This window comes from Coffea eugenioides, chromosome 4, assembly GCF_003713205.1.
Source record: "Coffea eugenioides isolate CCC68of chromosome 4, Ceug_1.0, whole genome shotgun sequence".
NCBI lineage: Eukaryota > Viridiplantae > Streptophyta > Magnoliopsida > Gentianales > Rubiaceae > Coffea > Coffea eugenioides.
This window is the reverse complement of record NC_040038.1, coordinates 42,239,600-42,258,740: the sequence shown is the minus strand read 5'-3', so window position 1 is coordinate 42,258,740 and position 19,141 is coordinate 42,239,600. Positions and strand designations below refer to the sequence as shown.

General features: G+C 34.4%; 1 protein-coding gene across 1 annotated transcript; it reads left to right on the top strand.

The window, feature by feature from the left end:
- Window positions 1-10,674: 10,674 nt before the first annotated feature.
- LOC113768580 (probable WRKY transcription factor 61) lies at window positions 10,675-14,769 on the top strand. The gene is made up of 6 exons (XM_027312997.1): window positions 10,675-10,822; window positions 11,205-11,285; window positions 12,176-12,253; window positions 12,393-12,935; window positions 13,030-13,143; window positions 13,670-14,769. The coding sequence occupies exons 1-6, from the start codon at window positions 10,697-10,699 to the stop codon at window positions 14,624-14,626; spliced, it is 1,899 nt and encodes a 632-aa protein (XP_027168798.1). The 5' UTR covers window positions 10,675-10,696; the 3' UTR covers window positions 14,627-14,769.
- The last annotated feature ends 4,372 nt before the right edge of the window (window positions 14,770-19,141 follow it).

The window sequence follows — 19,141 nt, the reverse complement described above, 5'->3', positions numbered from 1 at the left end:
GGCTTCTACAATTGCACCTACAATTCTAAAGGCCAACTAGTTTCTCAGACCTACGCTGAATAATATTAATTTTAAGTAAAGATACAAAGAAAATTATATTTAGCAATATTTAAGGGTCAAGATCAGTCTGCCTGCTCCATCTGCAATATTATTATATATATATATAATCGAAAACCTATTTTACCTAGTGTGGGACATTAGACAAATAAGGGTAAAATATTAAAAAACTAGTTGTGATTTGCAAAATATTCAATTTAATTCCCTCTGATTTGAAAATTTACACTGTAGCTTCCTGTGGTTTCGACTAAATTAAAAATTGAACAGAAAGCATCCAACCTAACAGTTGAATGTGAAATGTCAACCTACGCAACCTAACTTTTTTGTTATTGAACTACTTCGTGCTTATTTATTATACGGCTTATTCTTTTTCCTTTTAATATTAATGAGGAATGCTATGAATACGGTCTATCATCTACTTCGGACTAAATCATCTCTTTGTCAAACTTTGGAATATAACTAAATTCGTCAACCTGTAACCCTATTTAAATAGCAAGTGAGATCGCATAGATCTTTAACCTATAACCTTATTTAAATAGCAAGTGAGATCGCATAGATCATAATCTTAGGTTGGCATTTGACATTTCAATATTTAAGATTTTAGACCGCCACAGAAGTTGATGAGTTCAAGCTAAATATTTATTGAAAGTCGTAACTCTTTCTGTCACCAGTAATACTATATAATTTTCTCATATCTTTCTTGTTTAGGTCTTGATATCTTATAATATTTTGCAAGAGTTGTCATTCAGTGGAAATTTAACTTAAATCCTCTAATTTCACAACTCATCAACTAATTTCAAAGAATCACCAGCTTGTGCCTACACTCGTTTGTTTTTGCCTTTTTCGACTATAGCAATAGTGTTTGAAGTCAACTGACATTGATCTATGTTTAACTAAATTACGACAGGTAGATTACAATTTTGCTCAGGATATATGAACCTACTATTTCTTAAATTTTTTACAGTACTTAATTTTGTTATCCTTAAAGCTGACATACATAAAAATTAAGGACTGTAAAAAATTAATGAACGTATCTACCTAGTCAGATGATGATTGTAAAGTAAATCATACTCAATCCCGTTTAGTAACTTGTTACTATTTAAATACATTTATTTAAATTGTTTGTCTGGATTTCAGGGGTTATATTTTTAGAAATATAAGATTAATTATAGAAAGGCAATAAATATAAGGGAGGGTAGACAAAATTAAATAGAAAAAATATATAAATGCAAGAGAGAATAATATATAATTGTTAGTATGTGTATATATATGTTAAGTTGAGTGAACACTAAATGTGTGTTAACGAGTACCCTTAGGGCACTCGTTAGAAAAAGTTATCCACCCCAAAATGAAGACTTCTTTTTCCTTTTCTAAATCGAGAGTATCAAATCCTTATCTCTATCCTAGACTCATAAGTCATAACAAATTTAATTCGTAACTTGTGTCAAAAAGCCCTCTTCTGTTCTTTATTAATTTGCGCATATGATTGCCATTTGGGCCGATTAGCATACACATGAGAGATTAGCTTATCAGTTAGGGATCTTTCCAACAAGCTTTCGTGATTAACAACTGTAGAAGTTTTAAGTTAAACACTTTTCAAATTACTCTGACTGGCTTCCTAATTAATAATCGTACTATGATTATCCTAAAGATGATTACTAAACTGGAGACTTAATTAATAACCATTGGAGACACGCAAAACCCTACACTCAATTGCATGAAAGCATATTCTTCTAAGAATTTGGCTAAGAGTGCATCGGGACATTTGTTAAGATAAATTTTTAGCAAAAGAGAAATTAATTTGGAAGAGTATTTAAATGCAATAAAGTAATAAATATGAATGTATACATTCACGTGATAAGTTATATTCATTAAAAAAAAAATCCTTCATTTAATTAAATAAATGAAGAATCCGTATATTTAATGTGATATGCAAGTGAAATAATATGTTATAAGCTACTCATATTCCATATCTTTCCTTCTCTTTGTTCATCTCTTTAACATTCCGTCCAAGTAATTGGACACTAACCATTGCAGCATTGCTGGTTTTGTAAAACAAAAAATACTTACAGGATTAAGTCACAGAATATATAACGCAGCCAGAATTTTCAATTACCATCATCAATGAAAAGAAAGTAGTTACAAAAAAACAATAATGAAAGAAAGAAGATGAGTAATCAAGACTAATGGTTGGCTAGAGTTGCATCTTACACAAAATACATCTGGATGAAGTAATCATGATAGTGTTCAATCTCCCAATTAGCCATACATTATCTTGGCCTGTTTCTAAAGGTTAATACCATTGATTAGCTTAAATGGCCAAGAATCTAGCAAATCAAAGCGGCCTGAATTTTCTTTCAGTATTTAAGTTAAAGGGCACCGTCCTGTCGATTATTCTTAGTCCCACTCCCTAGACACTAGATTTTATTAATGTGGATTTCTATTGTTTTATTCAATAGATTAAGGGCTGCCCTTATTGCAAGGAACCTTGTGTGACACTTAGGAAAACGAGGCTTAATTAAACTGTGAACCATTCAGTTGGTGGACTTTCTCAGGTCAAATACTGAGGCATACTATCACACATTTACACGCCAATGTTATCCCGATAAGATATATACCAAAGTTAAGAAAAAGGCCCAAAACAAAGACCTGCATAGGGTAGTTGGAAAAATCTACTATTGTGGCTCTTCATTGCGTAAATGATTTGCCCTTTCAAGTTTTTAGTTGACAAGATATGGAGGACTCTTTATCACTTTCAAGAATTGGTTACCTTTGTTGATTCAGTGGCTTGAAATTGAAAGAAGGAGACCAAATGTAGGACACAAATTTTAATGGATCAAAAAATCTGTTGTACTTTTACGTATTGTTGTCTCAGTGTCTACATTTTCTATGTCAGTGTCAGCATCTGCAGTGTTCTGTCTATAGGATAACTAGAGATGAATAGGTACTATGTGTATTAGTATGTGAACTCAGGTTAATTTGATTGTGCTAACTTCAAAAAAATAATGCATAACTACAGCAAATGAGTTAGACAGTATCCTGACAAGCCCTTCAATTCAACTGAAGGGGAAGAAAGTCCATTTCTCACCCTCAAACTTCAAAATTTTCACATCACACTGATAATATGCATAAATATAGATCAAACAATTGATCAACTTTCAAAATTTGGTCGAAAAATACAAGTTCTCTGTTAATTAGTCAATCTAAAAGTTTAGCAAAAAATTTGCCTGGAAATTTAATTTAAGCCTTCCTTGCATATTGATGCCTTACTTGTTCATTACATTTTAAAACTGATATCACTCCCTTTTTTCCTTTTTTTCTACTGAATATTTTTTTCCTTTTTTTTTTTTCTAATTAGTGTTTTATTATCATTCCTGCTAGTTTATGCTGCTAATAGTAAATTATGATAAAACCACGGGGCATGAGCACGATAAGCAAAATGTAACGTCCTGGTTAACTCAACCAACAAGTAAAACTTAATGAAGCAATCACCAGAGATGGGTTTAAACAATTACCTTATGTCATCTGACTTGTCTCGTGGCCTATAGGACAAACTCATCATTTCTTCTTCAATGGTTTTATTGGTAGTAAAAAAAAAAAATACAATTGACTGGCATTGCAGTTAAAAAAAATTTAAGGGTAGGCGTTTTCACAAGATTTTTTTTTTGGGCGGCGTTTTCGCAAGATGATATATAATAAAGTTTTAGAAGAATCAAAGATAAAGGTCAAAGGTTCAAGTATTTTCTCTTAATCCAAATTAAAGTAGGTTTACTACCGTCATTTGAATTGACAAAGGCGATAAAGTTGAAATCGGAAGCCTAATGACCAGGATTATTGAATAAGTAAAAGTGGAATATGCTTGAGTACCATAGAGACCAATTGACCAACTCACTTTTTTTTAACAGGTTTTGGAGAGGATTTATTATTTCAATTATTCTTAGCTTCAAAGGATGAGCATTAATCGAGAACCAGGCAAATATATCCTTTTTCTTGACACTTATTTTCGTTTTCTCCTCACTTTTGGTGTTCGCTTGGAATAGGCTAGCAAAAACTGGCGCACTGATATTGTGAAATTTCATACAAGTATCTATATATGTATTTGTATACCTAAAAAAATTAGATTTGTATTTGTGCTGTTACATTATCTTCTGTAATATAATTTAGTTTGTCATCAAATAAAAGGTAGGATAACCTCCTCATATTGTGGAGTAAGCAACAAAACTGATAGTTTTCTTCAGAATAGTTGTTTCAACTAATTGCAAGACACAAATTGCCGGTCATCCACCTCAAGGAAATTGCTAGAATAGGTTTGAAGGCAAGATTGTCTTTTTTTTTTTTTGGATCAACTTTTTATTTTATTGATAAGAAGAAATACAAAACATAAAATCATCTTACATACGTCTTATTTTGCGAATTGATGGTAACCTTAATTTGTCAAGGCAAATTGCCTCACGAGCTTCCCTTGGAAACATACCAAAGCTTTCATATACCTTGACTTGTTGGTGTGGGTGAGATACACCCACATTAGACAATGCATCAGCAACTGTGTTAGCCTCTCGATAGCAGTGTGAAAGTTGAACAGGCTCCTGTAAGAGCTTCCAAATCTGCCTGACCTCCCTTCGAATCTGCCATGTGAAGGCAAGATTGTCATGTTCAATCTAGTGAAATCAAATGAGGAAGGAAACTAGTTCTAATGTTAAGACTTAAGAAGCAGAAGAAATACATATATATATATATATATATATTGTCCAATAAATATACATTAATTGTTAGCATTATCATACACCACAAAAATAGGAGGTACAGTTGAATACTAGAACTTTGCCTGGGGTCAAACGGTAAAAAGGAAAACTTTGATGTTTTGGTAACCTTTCTTTCCGAAAGGATTGCTTTGAAAACCATTAAGGGTTAAGAGTATAGAAATATGCAAACCATATAAGGGCTACTCATCATCTATCCGAAAATATTGTATGATGATCATAAACGAAAACATTTGGGTAGATAAATAAGAGAAATGGGTTTTTGCTACCACCCAAAATTATCTTTAAATTAAACAAAAAAAAACAGAAAAGGGAAAATAAAAACAGAGGTATAGCTGGCCATTAAGTTTTTGGTAGGAGGAGGCTGCTGGGGAGTTGTATTTAATTAGGAAATTATGGTCATGAAAATGATTACTGTTCAAACTGGCGTGCATCACAATCACGTCTTGGACTTAATCCAAATTTGTCTAATATTACTTAAGTTGATTAAACAAGAACCTGTGACATAAAGGCAATCGTTTACCAAACTTTAATTTCAAACAATACAAGCAAGTGGACATAAAAAACCTTAATCATGCTACAGACACATACATGCATATATTCTTAATGAAGAATAGTTGAGACGTATAATGAAGTTTTCCACATTTAGCATTTTTTCCAATAAATTCAAGCAGGAATTTTGCAGACTAAAATTGCAATAAAACGACCAAGTGGCTAAAACTCAGTTTTAGAATATATAGTTAACCTGGCATTTTTGGAAACAAGTTGTAGCATCCAGTTGGAATATTATCTGTAGGACTTGATAGATTCATGGCTGCTGAAGGAGACTTGTGTCAAATTTTCCATGAAAAAGATCTTTCAATATGGTACCTAAGTGACTTTTCTCCAGGTGGGGATCGTATTAAATTCTTCATGATATGAGCAGTTTCACAAATCAAAGACCTACAGTTTCTCCGTCTGTGTAGCGATTAATCTTGCATTTTACTTTTCTGAATTTCTAGAAAATATCTTAAGGACGAAATTAGTTTCCACCATGCTTCCACTGTTTCTAGTTTTCTAACTTCCTGTTTTAAGGATTGGACATGATTTACAGGTTGAGACTGAAGAATTTTGACTCTTCATCCAGGTTGTACATGTTGGTAATAGTTTGTAATGAGTATGTTGAAATCCATTGTCCCACATTGAAAGAGGATAAAGTGCATGTTGCCTATATATGAGTCATTGTCCTATACCTTTACAAACTTGTTCCAAGATAATAGTTTGGAGGGAAAGTTTGGTGGGAAACTTATTTCAAGATATATAAAATCTTGGCACCTTGGGGCTTTCTGAAAGGGTGTCAATCAGAGGTAGTTAATGGCGGTTGGCGGTTACATTTTGCAGACATATCTGTTAATTGGCTAACTACCCAAACGCCTATTCAATAAAGATTGCATCCTCTGATAGTGCCTTGAATAGGTGCTTCAATCCTTTTAAATAGTAGGATTTCGACAGAATTAAATCACTTTTACTTTTCATTTGATAGTTCTTAGACTTTGTTGTATCCTAGAGGTAATTTGTCTAATAGAGGCAAATAACACCTTAAGGAAAGTGCTTTCACGCCTCAAAGTCTCTGTATTTGTCTAGTATAGTTTTGTTCTTTACTACTATTGTCTAACAGTACATTCTTTCCATTCTCTTGGAACGAATTCGTTTTCATGTAATTATTTGAGATTTTTGTTTTTTTTTTTTTTAGAAAAAGATACACATACCGAACAATATTAAGTAGTGGAAAGGACGTTTTTTTTTTTTTGCAACTAGCAACATACTTTTTTTTTTTTTTAAAAAAATTTTTGATAGAGTTTCCCCTTATAAATGGACGAAAACTCCCTGCCAACAAATACAAATTGAAGAAAAAAAATCACATGGCACTTACTACATTCTAAGTCTACGAAAGTTTGAAAACCCAATTGATCAAGAGCAAAATCATCTCTCACCATGCGAGGCACTTCACAGAAAGATTCATACGTCGAAATAATTCGGGATTCCGCTCCAATTTTTGCAAGACGGTACCTTCTGTACTTTAGCAGTTCCTGTAGATATTCTCGTGACCGCCATGAACACCGTGCTTTCCCATGAATGATTCCCTTACAACTTGTGTCCTAAAGTTGGGAAACGACATTGAATCTAGAGCTACAATGGCTTTAACCACAGATGGCAGCTCTTGAGGTAAGTTAAAGACTCGCTGTGATCCCAAGTTCAAGCTGGCTAATTTATCTGCTGCACCGTTTGCCTCTCTGAAGACATGTGAAATCTGAACTGAAGCCTGAGCTACTATTTTCCTGATATGACGTAGTGTATTGCATAGGGGCCATTTGGCCAGAGAGTTCGATTGAATCAGTCTTACCAACACCGCCGAATCGACTTCAGCAGCAAAACCATCCATGCCTCTTTGAACACACAAAGTCAGTGGAAAGGACGTTATTAAGATCAAAGGACTGGAAATTAAGAGAGCGCAATAAAATTGCAGTTGAAAAGAGATCCTAAGTGCATGCATGAAATCTTTTTTTTTTTTTTGGATAGAAAAGAAATTTTTATTAAGAAGAAACCAAGTCCAAATCCATTAAATTATTGAATTGTTACATACTAAACTGATACATTTGAGTGAATATCACATTAAGTGATAAGTAAATAGTTTATCGTTTATTTTTAGGAACAAGTTTCATCTAAGAAATACAGTGTGTCACTTAATTAATTCAGATGATCAATTTTTTATTATCAAACACATATAAACATGTTAAAATCTGAATTCATTAAGTTTAAATGCTGAATTGGGTTATCAAACAAGACCTAAGTTCCATATTATCAAAATCTTTGACAAAGCAAAAGTGAATCAAGAAATTTTTAGCAGTTAGGGGTCTAAGATTAGGCCACATCAATTGCCATCCCATTCCCTTCCGGCCCCCAATCATATCGTGCATCACCCCTGCAATGGTCTAGAATCTCTTACCTTGTGTTTCACAAGGTACATGCATACACCACATAATTGATTTGTTCATTCAACTTCAACGAAAGAATAATTGGATCTGACAATTATTTTTGACTCACTTCCAGACCAATGCATAACACAAACAAAACAAGGCCGTGCAAAGTGAAAACCCTACAAGTAAACTAAGGAGGTCTTTGGTTCCTATTCAAGAATCAAGATCATATTAGGAACATGAAATGTGGTCTGCCGTTCTTTGTATTACGTTCTTCAAGCTACTTTCAGCACAGATTTCTCTAGCTGCAATGGGGATGGTTAGACTTTCTGATTAAAAATATAACACACGTTGAATTTTCGCATAGATATTGTAAGTATATAACGGACCAGAATTAAAAATAAGATACTTGAATACAGGAGGCAAAGCTCAGTTGAGTAGATTTAAACCAATAATTACATGTCAACTTTTCCAATCCCAAGGAAAAATTGGTTTTGCTGTGTTGGATCACACGTTTACAAGTTGACCATATAATCTAGTGTATGATTCTTTTGTTTAGAAAATAATTAACACGGCTTATAAACAGGTTTAATAATCACTTTCCTCCGTAAGGTTTCGATCTGAGTGCATGGAAATTCATTGCAAATTAAATGCTTTGGAGTTTCAACTTTCAACTCAGAAAGTTAGGTAATTAATCAGTTTGTCCACTTCGTGATAGTTTTATTTATTTCTTTTTTATTCTTTTGATTAGTCAGTTTTCTAATTAATTTCTGATATGACTTATGAATACTTCTTTTAATTTGGACTAATATCATTCATCTTGTTCTGCGCATTATCTATTTTTTGTGGAATGAAAATCAAAATAAAATAGAAAAGTTTAATTTTCTTGTCTTGTAAGGAACTTGTATTGCAACTTAGTATAATATTTTGGAGTTATGAGCAATCAGAATTTCCAAACCACTATAAATTAAATTCAGAGAGTGCTTTTTCATCACAGTTTTTATGCAATTACTCACACAGATTACAAACTACATATGTGAACTGCTTAATTATGCATGTAGAATTAAACAAGACATACACATAATTGATTTTTTTAAAAAAAAATTAAAAACTAGGTTAGTTAACCGGTTGATGTTACCTTGAGTAAAGGTATTGAAATTACAACATTATCTCTGAACAATTGTAAGTCAAAATGTTCCATAGTTTCTTATTTCACTCTTTTTTTTTTTCTAGGAGATTATGTTTGGGAGTTCATACCTCTGAAATCATATATCACTTACAAAAGTTATTATAGATCGTCCATCAATACAACCTTCACATAAACAGTGAGATTCAAACACACAATCTTTTATAAGGATTTAAACACACGATCTTTTTTTTTGTGAAAAAGTGATATGTCGTTACAAATTGAGTCAACTTGTATTGGACTAGTTTCTGATTTCACAATGATAATTTGTATTCCCACGTCCACAAATTGCCACATTTTTATGGCAATGCTTAAGCCCCTATTTTTCACCTCCACAACCGTAGTTTATCCATATGAGCTCCCCATAATTGTCCAAGAGAAAACGACATTAAAGTCAACCGCATGGGACAACCTAGCATACTCGTATTTGAAACAACGTTTGACTTGTGGAGGACAGACTTCCGGCAGTCATCGGAACTGATTTCGACGGTGGTGAAAAAGTTTGACCGGTACTGTAGACGGGACGGTGTGGCCATATGACTTTTTTTGCGTAACTCAGGAATCTTAGTAGCTGTTACTGTGCTAATAGTAGTCGTATTACAAGACTTAGGACCTAAAAAAACTGCACACGGTCGGAGCGGGGCGTGGGCAGTGGGGACCCGATTATTGCGGCTCAAACCCCTCCTTTTTCTTTTCTTTTTTTTTCGTCCTTTTTGTTCTCTCTGACATGTTATACCTAAAAGACTTAAACGTTGAAGTTGAATTCTTCCCTTCAATTTGTGATTGTTTAACATCAAAGTAGTGCAATTGGCTCATCCTAGAGTTACGTATGACTTTGGGGTCAATGGTCCTTATCATGGAGGGATTGAGACTTTAGTTGTCTCAAAGTTAATTGGACCGTAAAATGTATGTGCTAACGTAATAAATATACGCGTTAAGATAACGTGTGGATATATATATGAAGACAATAATGCAAAGAAACAAAATAATTTTTTCGAATAATTGAAAGTCGGGTTGTGGATTCAATTTCGTCCATCAAAACTCAAATTAAACTTACTTGCTCCAATCATTGTATGGTGCAATTGGGATTTAGGGTCTGAACGGTTGCAGGAAACAATCGTTCTAGAAGGTTGATGGCCAAGATTTGGTCCAAAAAAAATATATATGATTCAAATTTCATCTTGTACATCATTTTTCACATCATGTGTAGGGTTCACAAAATTTTGTTGTATAAGTACATGTTGTGCAAAGTGAATTACATCGTGTGCAAAATATACAAAACCGATCCGAACAGTTTTTCTGTTGACTGTTCCTGCCCCAAATCCGGTGCAATTGCTTTGCCAATTATAAGGTATCCCTTCCCATATAGATTGGGTTCGATTTTCAGTGTTCTTCTCTTTCCCTTTATATATATATATATAAACTTGAAATTACAATCTTAGAATATAATTTAAAATAAATTTCTTTCAATTTTCATTGTCCGATTAAGTCTAACTAGTCGCATACTCTAATTTCCCATCTAAAATCATTTGAAAAAGAAAAAAAAATTGATTCTACAACTGGGCCATTGACACTTCTGTTTGTGTGTGCCTGTAATAGGTGAAAGCCAGTTAGATTGAATAATTTAGACAAGTCAAATACTGCCGGCTCTCTCTCCTCATAAAAGAAAGACATTGTGTTATCAAATACATTATCAGTCCATACAAGTCTTGGTAGAGATAGGAAGAGGAAGAAACATGGATATGGAGGCTGCTCCAAGAAAATCTGTCCATGGAGGTAGTTCAGTCAAGAAGGAAGATCAGCAGAAGAAAGCTGAATCAAGTGGTGATGAAGATTGCTGTACAGAAGAGGTTTTCCTTAAGGTAATTAACTTAATCTTCTTCTTCTTTTCAGCAATTATATTTTCTGATTCTTAGAAACAAGCCTAGATGACAAGAAATATTTGTTGAAATCCATCAGTTTTATGGAACCATCTGAACATGTTATTACTTTGGAACGTTAACTGCCAATAATCAGAGCTGAACGCAGAAGATAAAGGTTTATATTTTCAAGAAAACATCATGAGGATAGTAATAGATTGAGGTCTAGCACCTTTTGGACTTTTTCTACCTTATTTGGCATCACATTAGAAAGTGAATTTTCGTTTTCGGGCTTTTTGTTTTCAATATAAGATGCTAATTAAAGAGCTATCAATTTTGTGGTGTATACTATTGAATCCGAACCTGATGCTACTGGCTATTGCAGGCTGGAAATGGAAAAGGAGGTCAGGATGATAAAATACACCAATCCTCACCTAATCGACAGGATTTTACAAGTAAAATACAGGTACAAAAAAGTTCCTTTACTCATCCATCCCATGATAGTTTTAGAATATACCAAATTTATCATTGCAAGCAGAAACAAAAAGAAAGTAGAAGCTTCATTTAGACATCTTTGGTCCTCAAGTTATTTTTCGTTTTCCTAATGCATAGTCTGTATAATTTTCCACCAAAAAAAAGGGTTCGAATTTTACGGCAAGTCTCGTGCAAGAAAACTTTTACATCTAATGGTTCTAGACCGAATTAAGTACCTTTAATTAGCAATTTCATTTTTTGTGGTGAATCCTTTAGCAAACGAATGAAATTCAAACACTACTCACCATGTACTTCAATAATGACGATAGAAAAAATGAAAATTGGATCTACTTTCCAAGTGTGAAACCTGCAAATGAAGGTTGTCGATGAAAGGCATATTGTTCTCAATCTTGTTCTTCTTCAAAAGGTTAGACCATCACACATTAATTATTATTCAATACTCTTAAAAAACATTTCGGCTACCTGCAAAACCTTTGACCGCTGTTAATGGTTTATACGTGACCGTCACTGTTTTCATTTGTTCAAAAACCACTAGGTACGACTTTGAACAAAACAAATTTTTATGTACAACAGCCAAATTAATATTGTTCTCGTCTTTGATTATGCCACTTGTCAATTAAATGTCAAAAATCTCCTAACCTGCTATAGTATTGTTGAGTAAGATATGAATCTTATTAAATTCTATCTAGCATAGGTATCTACATGACAAACTCTTAGATCCTTGAATGTTTACCTAATGCATTACACTAATTTTGGGGAAAACATTAATTAAATTTTTTTTTGATAATTAATTAGCAAAGTGTAAACCCTATTTTGTTTATGTATTTCCCTAAATATGTTACTAAACCTATATTTTGACAGGGCTTTTTCATGCCTAAGATGGAAATGACATCCTCAGAGTTCAACTCTAATGTATCTTCTTCAGCCCAAGCGGGACAGGTTAGCACTTTAATAATTTCAATATCATTTGCTATTGAGCAAAAACAATGTTGTCGATACGTATTATGTACTCATCTATACTAATATTGTACATGATTAGTCTGGTACAAATGTACTCATTTTGCATGTGATAATGTAGGCTGATCTTCTTAAATCAACAAAAGCTGAAATGGGAGAAGTGATGGAAGAAAATCAAAGGCTGAGAATGTACTTAGATCGAGCAATGAAGGACTACCGAGCCCTTCAGATGCAGTTCAATGATATGGTTCAGCAGGAACCTAATAAATCTAGTAGCACAATAACCACTCATCAAGAAACTGAAGAACCTGAACTCGTCTCCCTAAGTCTTGGAATGAGTTCAAGTGATGGGAAGAAAGATGATCATTTTTCCAGCAAAAACCACGGGAAAGAAAAGGTCGATAAGGATGGTGAGGATGATAAAAAGGTGTTGGCACTTGGATTGGACTGCAACTTTGAGTTGCCAAAAGATCAAGCGAATGAGCCTTCACCTAATCCCAGCCCGGAGGCTAGCTCAGGAGAAGTGAAGGAAGAAGAAGGTGGGGAAAAATGGCCACCACAGAAAAGTCTCAAGAATGTGAGAAGCGAAGAAGATGAGGTTTCCCAGCAAAACCCTGCCAAAAGAGCTAGGGTTTCTGTGAGAGTCCGATGTGACACCCCAACGGTAAGAGTAGATCACAGTTGCATCTTAGTTGGGGATATTAATGTAACAAAGAAATGTTTAGAAGGCTTTTTTCTTTGCTTTTTCGTCAATCCAGATGAACGATGGATGTCAGTGGAGGAAATATGGACAGAAGATTGCAAAAGGGAATCCATGTCCTCGAGCATATTATCGTTGCACTGTTGCACCCAACTGCCCTGTGAGAAAGCAGGTAGGATTTATGTGTGTTTGGATGTTGAATGTCTGAAGTAAGCTTAGTTTATATAGTTCTTTAATGTGTGTGTATGTGTGTGTTTTTTTTTTTTGTGGTAATAGAGGATCGCAATCATGAATTGCTCATGTTTAATCAACAATAACCACTTGTTAAAACTACAATCATATTACTTTAAACTTCGATTTATTTTATATATATATGCACTTCTATTCTTAAAATGGACTCTCATTTTCTTTTGCATCTCACACTTGAATCTTGGTAATAGTGATAATAGTTGTTTGAAACTTTGGACGGTTTATTCACAACGAGATGTTGAAATATTCAAAAATGATGATTACATCCTAATAAAGTCCTTGGAATGATATTTATTTCGACAAACAAACGTTTATTAGTTAAGTTTTTTCCATTTAATTACTTGTTCCGTTAGTCATGCTATTTAAATTTTACTGAGTCAAAAGTCAAGTAGCTGCAATGATGGCATTAAATTGTGGAGAAAGTGATTTTTCATTGCCAAATTTTGTAGGTGCAGAGATGTGCTGAGGACATGTCCATTTTGATAACCACATATGAAGGAACGCACAACCATCCACTTCCTGTCTCAGCCACAGCAATGGCTTCCACCACTTCGGCTGCCGCTTCCATGCTAATGTCTGGTTCCACAACCTCCACTTCAGGCCTTCTACCTCCGTCAAATTTCGCCTCGGCTAATCTCAATGGACTAAACTTTTTCCTCTCAGATAATTCGAAACCAAAGCCATTTTACCTGCCAAATTCTTCACTCTCGTCTTCACCTTCATTTCCAACAATCACACTAGACCTCACCACAAGCTCAAACGCTTCTTCCAATCTAACCAAACTGGGTAGTTTTCCTCCTAGATCATATTCTGCAACACGAGATCTCAACTTCAGCTCTCTTGAATCCAATGCATTGCCTCTCTCATGGAACAATGGAGTCCTTAGCTATGGACCTCAAGCTCAACCCTACAATAAAAACCAAAGTATTAGTTCCCTAAACTTTGGAAGACAGCCACAAGAAACCCTTTACCAATCTTATTCACAAAAGAACCATACTATATTGAACTCTTCTGCACAGCAATCTCTGCCAGCAGAAACCATTGCAGCTGCAACTAAAGCAATCACATCAGACCCTAGCTTCCAATCTGCATTAGCGGCTGCTCTCACATCCATCATCGGCTCCGGTGCTGGTGGCACAACTGGAGCTCCAGCGAGCCAAACATCAGCAGATAAATCCGGCCAGAATCTGAAGCTGAATGATCAATCATTTCCTATTCTTTCTAGCTTCCCATCATCCACTTCAACCGTGAACAAATGTGCTCCAACCTTTCTCAATTCTTCCAAACCACCATCTTCAGCGAATTCTCAGCCCGGAAGCTTGATGTTCTTATCACCTTCATTGTCGTTCCCTACTCCTGGCAATAAATCTACATCTCCAGGAGACAACAGGGACCGTATAAGTTAATCCTTTATTCCCCCTTTTTGTGCATGGTTTTTGGCAACCTTGCAACTCTCTCTCTCTCTCTCCCTCCTTTTTTTTTTAAGGATAGGTATAAATTAAGATATTAAAGAAAGATTTGTAATTTTGTATAAGGAAAGAAATTGTGCATTGGGATTTTAATTTTTTTTCTTTTTCTTTGAATTTTCGAAATAAATAAATTAATATTCATCAAGGAATGATGTATGGTATTGAAAATTTGTGCATCTGGGATGGTGACCAGGGGTGATTAGAGTTGAATAATCGCCACATTTTAATGTTTGTTATGACAAGTTGATGTGTCGTCCATGTGAATATTGATTTGTAGATGTTATAGTTTGACTGGATCTTTGAGTTGGCTCATCTGAGCTGGTCTTCTGCTCTAATCAATTGGTAACCAAGTCTACCACGATAGGGATGTTTCTTCTATCTCCATTCAAAACTGCTAAATGACAAGACTTATTAGTCACATGCGTTTACCATCAATGGGTGGACTAATAAGTATGTTATCCATGCAAGTTAGGTGTGGAGGACATTCATTTCCAGACGTTTCAGGAAACAAACAAATGCTAATTTTCGTAAAGAACCATAATTACTTGCCACATGATGTAACTTTCAAAGTTATGGAAGTGTGTGTATATATATATATATACCGTTTTTCTAACGTTATATTTCAAATGTTATATTTTTAAAAATATAAGATGAATTAGAAAAAATAAATAAATACAAGGGTGTCAGGTAAGATTAGATAGGAAAGGTATATAAACACAAAGGAGGATAATAATTATTGGTGTATATATATATATATATATATATATATATATGATAGATTAGATAAATAATAGATATGTTAATGAGTGCCCTAAGATACTCGTTAAACCCATATAATATATATATATACTTCTTCTAACGTGTGACACAAAATGTAACTACAAAAATCATGAACGTTTATAACACATATGTCGTGTTCATTGGAGATTGGTGGAGTTCTACTATGATATTATAACACGAATTTTGTCTATAAATACCTTAATTTTGCATTGCTAAAAGGTCCTGAAAATTTTTTTTCTTGCCCAAATGTCTTATTTCGATTATTCAAACTTGAAACTTACTTTGGATAAGCTCGTAGTTCACCTGGCAAATTATACACGAAAAGCATCAGATATGACAGGGTATAACTGGATTTCAATTCATTTTTTTCATACCACAAAATGCTACTAAACCCTTTACTCTAAATAAATCCAACCATCCAGATGTCCAAAAAATCTCAGCGTACGTAGACATCTCAAAGCCACTGATAAAGTCTTACATTTGGATAAAATTCGGCCTAGACGTTTGATTTCCACATCAAGTAATCGGTCCAAGTAAGTTGGGAAAATCCCATTGCCCGAATAAAAATCCAGGCGACTAAGGATGATAAGCAGCATATCAGGGAAAGGATATGAAGTCAATTTGGAGTTGGAAGGGTTTAATGTGTTTAACTCATGTCCCAAAACTGTAAATTTAAGGGTTAATTTCAATTTTCACTCTTCAACTATATCCAAATTCTCATTTTGGTCCCTAAATTTTAAAGTATGACACTTTAATACCTGAGCATAAATTCTATTTTACTTTAGTTTGCAAAATATAAAATGTGCTCACTTAGTCCCTAAAATATAAAACTTTTCCCATTTCCAACCACAATGTTACTTAAGCTAGACAAATTTTATATTTTAGAGATTACCCACACTGAAGTTTAGAGACCCAAGTAAAACTGTTGGTATAATTGAAGAGTGCTTTTTTTTTTTTTTTTTTCAATCGCTCTCTCTTTACCACCCAACCCAACCCAATCCAACCCTCCCCATATTTGAAGGATGCAAAGTGAACTTAGTCCTAAAATTAACCGTTGTTTCGCTCTCCAGGCACATTCAATTGAAGAGTGCTGGTATTATTTTTTGTTGACCTTAGTCTTCATGTGCAGTGGAAAAGGCTGGATGGCGAGTTGATGACTCGGCCTGCTGTGGTTTGTCAAGGGGTAGCTGAGTTTGAGGGACAGTTGACGCATTCGTGCGTAGCATGTGGTCTCTCCCTTAGATGAACTTAGATTAGATTTTTATAGCTGGTATTAATTAATTTTTGTTTTGCATTTCCTACAAGTTACCAATCAATATGAAATAAGCACTAGAAGTTTAGTTTTGTTGATTTTATATATCTGCTTTTGTGGATGTAAAATATGATTACTAAAGTGATTAGCTCCCTAACTTAAAGATTTCAGGAGGGAGTACATAGTTGCTCCGAAGTTTAATCGCCTCTTGAAGGCGCATTTATCAAGCTTTTTGAACCATTTGTTTAGTGATTTGTTCCTAAATGATGGGTTTCTGTCTCACTTTTCCTTAGTTGTGATTTTCTAGTGATAAAGATTTCAGGAGTTTCCAGAGTTGTTGGTCGTCAATTTGGTTTTTGATTCTAAGAGTCTGGTAAATTCAGACATACTACCCTTCTTTTACTACTCAATTTTGACTTTTAAAACTGAGTATGTGGTGGTAGTAGTAGTCCTAGCCCTCATCATTCAGCGAAGTATTGAGGCAAAATATTTCTTGGTGCATGCTGTTTTTTTATGGCAATTCTGAGCTTGAATTAGGGAAAACAATTAACCTAATATATGCACACTAAAAGATTAAAATAAATAAATAAATGGCCATGAGGAGCAACTAAAAGATAAAAAAATATATATATCAATAGACATGTCTCTGTCTTGGTATATGACTTTTACAATTTTCATATTTTTCCTTGGGTTATCTCCGTGAGATTTAGTCGAAGATAACTTGAAGATTTAGTTCTACAAGTAATTGTGAGATCGAATTAATTTTTATTGTTTCTTTTATTCATTGATAGTTGTGAGTTTTCTAGATTAATTTTATTATGATTGCTATATTGAGTTGAATATCAAAGGCTTGATATTTGATTGAATTAGATAATCTACTGCCAATTGAAATAGTTGAATCCGTAGTTGTTTGACTATTTTAATCATTGTGATAACTAATATGATTGGATTGTGTCAGAGAGATATACAATCTAATCTAAAAAAACCCTTGTAGTGCATTTGTTAGTTAGAACTAGACTTTTCTAGTTTTTACGATAATTGAGAGATTGAATCCTATAGTTACAGCTAGGGTTATTGATAGAGCCGTTATTTGGCACGTTTTGCACTGTCATCTTGTCCTAATTTTGGCTATTCATGGTGCTAAGAAAGGGGATTTCACTCATATTTGACATTTGTGTGAATTGTAGGTGGTTGGCATCAAAAAAGATATCGCGGGGAAAAATTTCCAGAAGACTTTTCATTTCAGAGCGTGGCCACGCCTTAGAAGGAGGACGAAACCGAAAGCCGGACCGTGGTCCACGTGAACCCGAAGCATTGGATTAAAACTTCAAAGGAAATAGCTTCTATTAGCTGAAATTGCTCCAGACGTCTCTGCTTTTTGACTTGAATCGCGGCGGCTATATAAAGAGGACAAAGCGAGATTGGAAAGGGATGAACTTTTTAGCCTTAGCTTTAATTTTCTTTTTTCCGACTCCTTGTCAGACGCTTGCTTCTGTTCTGTTTCTTTTACTTTTGTTCGCCTGCGGCTGGCGGCCAGGCATTGAACATTCTCGCGGATTGCATCTGGGCTCCGTAGAACGGAGACCCTTTTTACGTTTTGCCTTTGACTCTTCAAAATTCCGTGAGATTACTCTTGTGATTTTCCAATTCTTCGGCAAACAATTGAATGTATTCAATTAATTTACGCGGGATTGACACGATGAGGAGCGGCTAATTTCCTCCTCTACCCAAAGGTTGACGCGAAGGCGCGGTCCATAATATCTGTGAGATCTAACCGAATCTTCATTATTTCCTCTAATTAATTGCTATTCGTGCGTTTCCTGAATTAATTGTTCATGGGTATTTGATTAATTGAATATCAACGGCCGGGTATTTGATTTAATTTAATAGCCTGCTGCCACGTTAATTAAATAGAATCCGTAATTGTTCATTTAGTTAACACCTCGTGGCAACCACCATAATTGATTTTATGATGGGGAAACGCAAGATCTAATTTAAATAAACCCTCTTAGCGTGTTTATTGGTTAGGGTTGGGTTCTTCTAGCTTTAATGCAACTGGGTAATTAAATTCCTACGGTCGTACCTAGGGTTGTTATCTGGTTAGAGAAGCAGTCAATGGTCGTACCTTGACTGTCGAAAAAGTAAGGAAGAGCTGGTTGTCAGAGCTTATTGATGGCTATAACCAACCTAGTGATAAATGGGTGAAATATCTTTGCATCGATGAGCATTTAATTGGACCGTGCCTGAGCAGTTGATCCTTTGGGTAGAACTTTTGTTAATTGCTATTTTCAGTGAATTGTACTTTGTGAGTTAGTTTTGAATTTTGTTTGTTTTATTTTATTTTATTTGTGTGTCTTCCATTGAAAATCCCCCAATTCTGTTCTACTGATTTGGAAAGAAATAATTTCCTACCTGCTCCC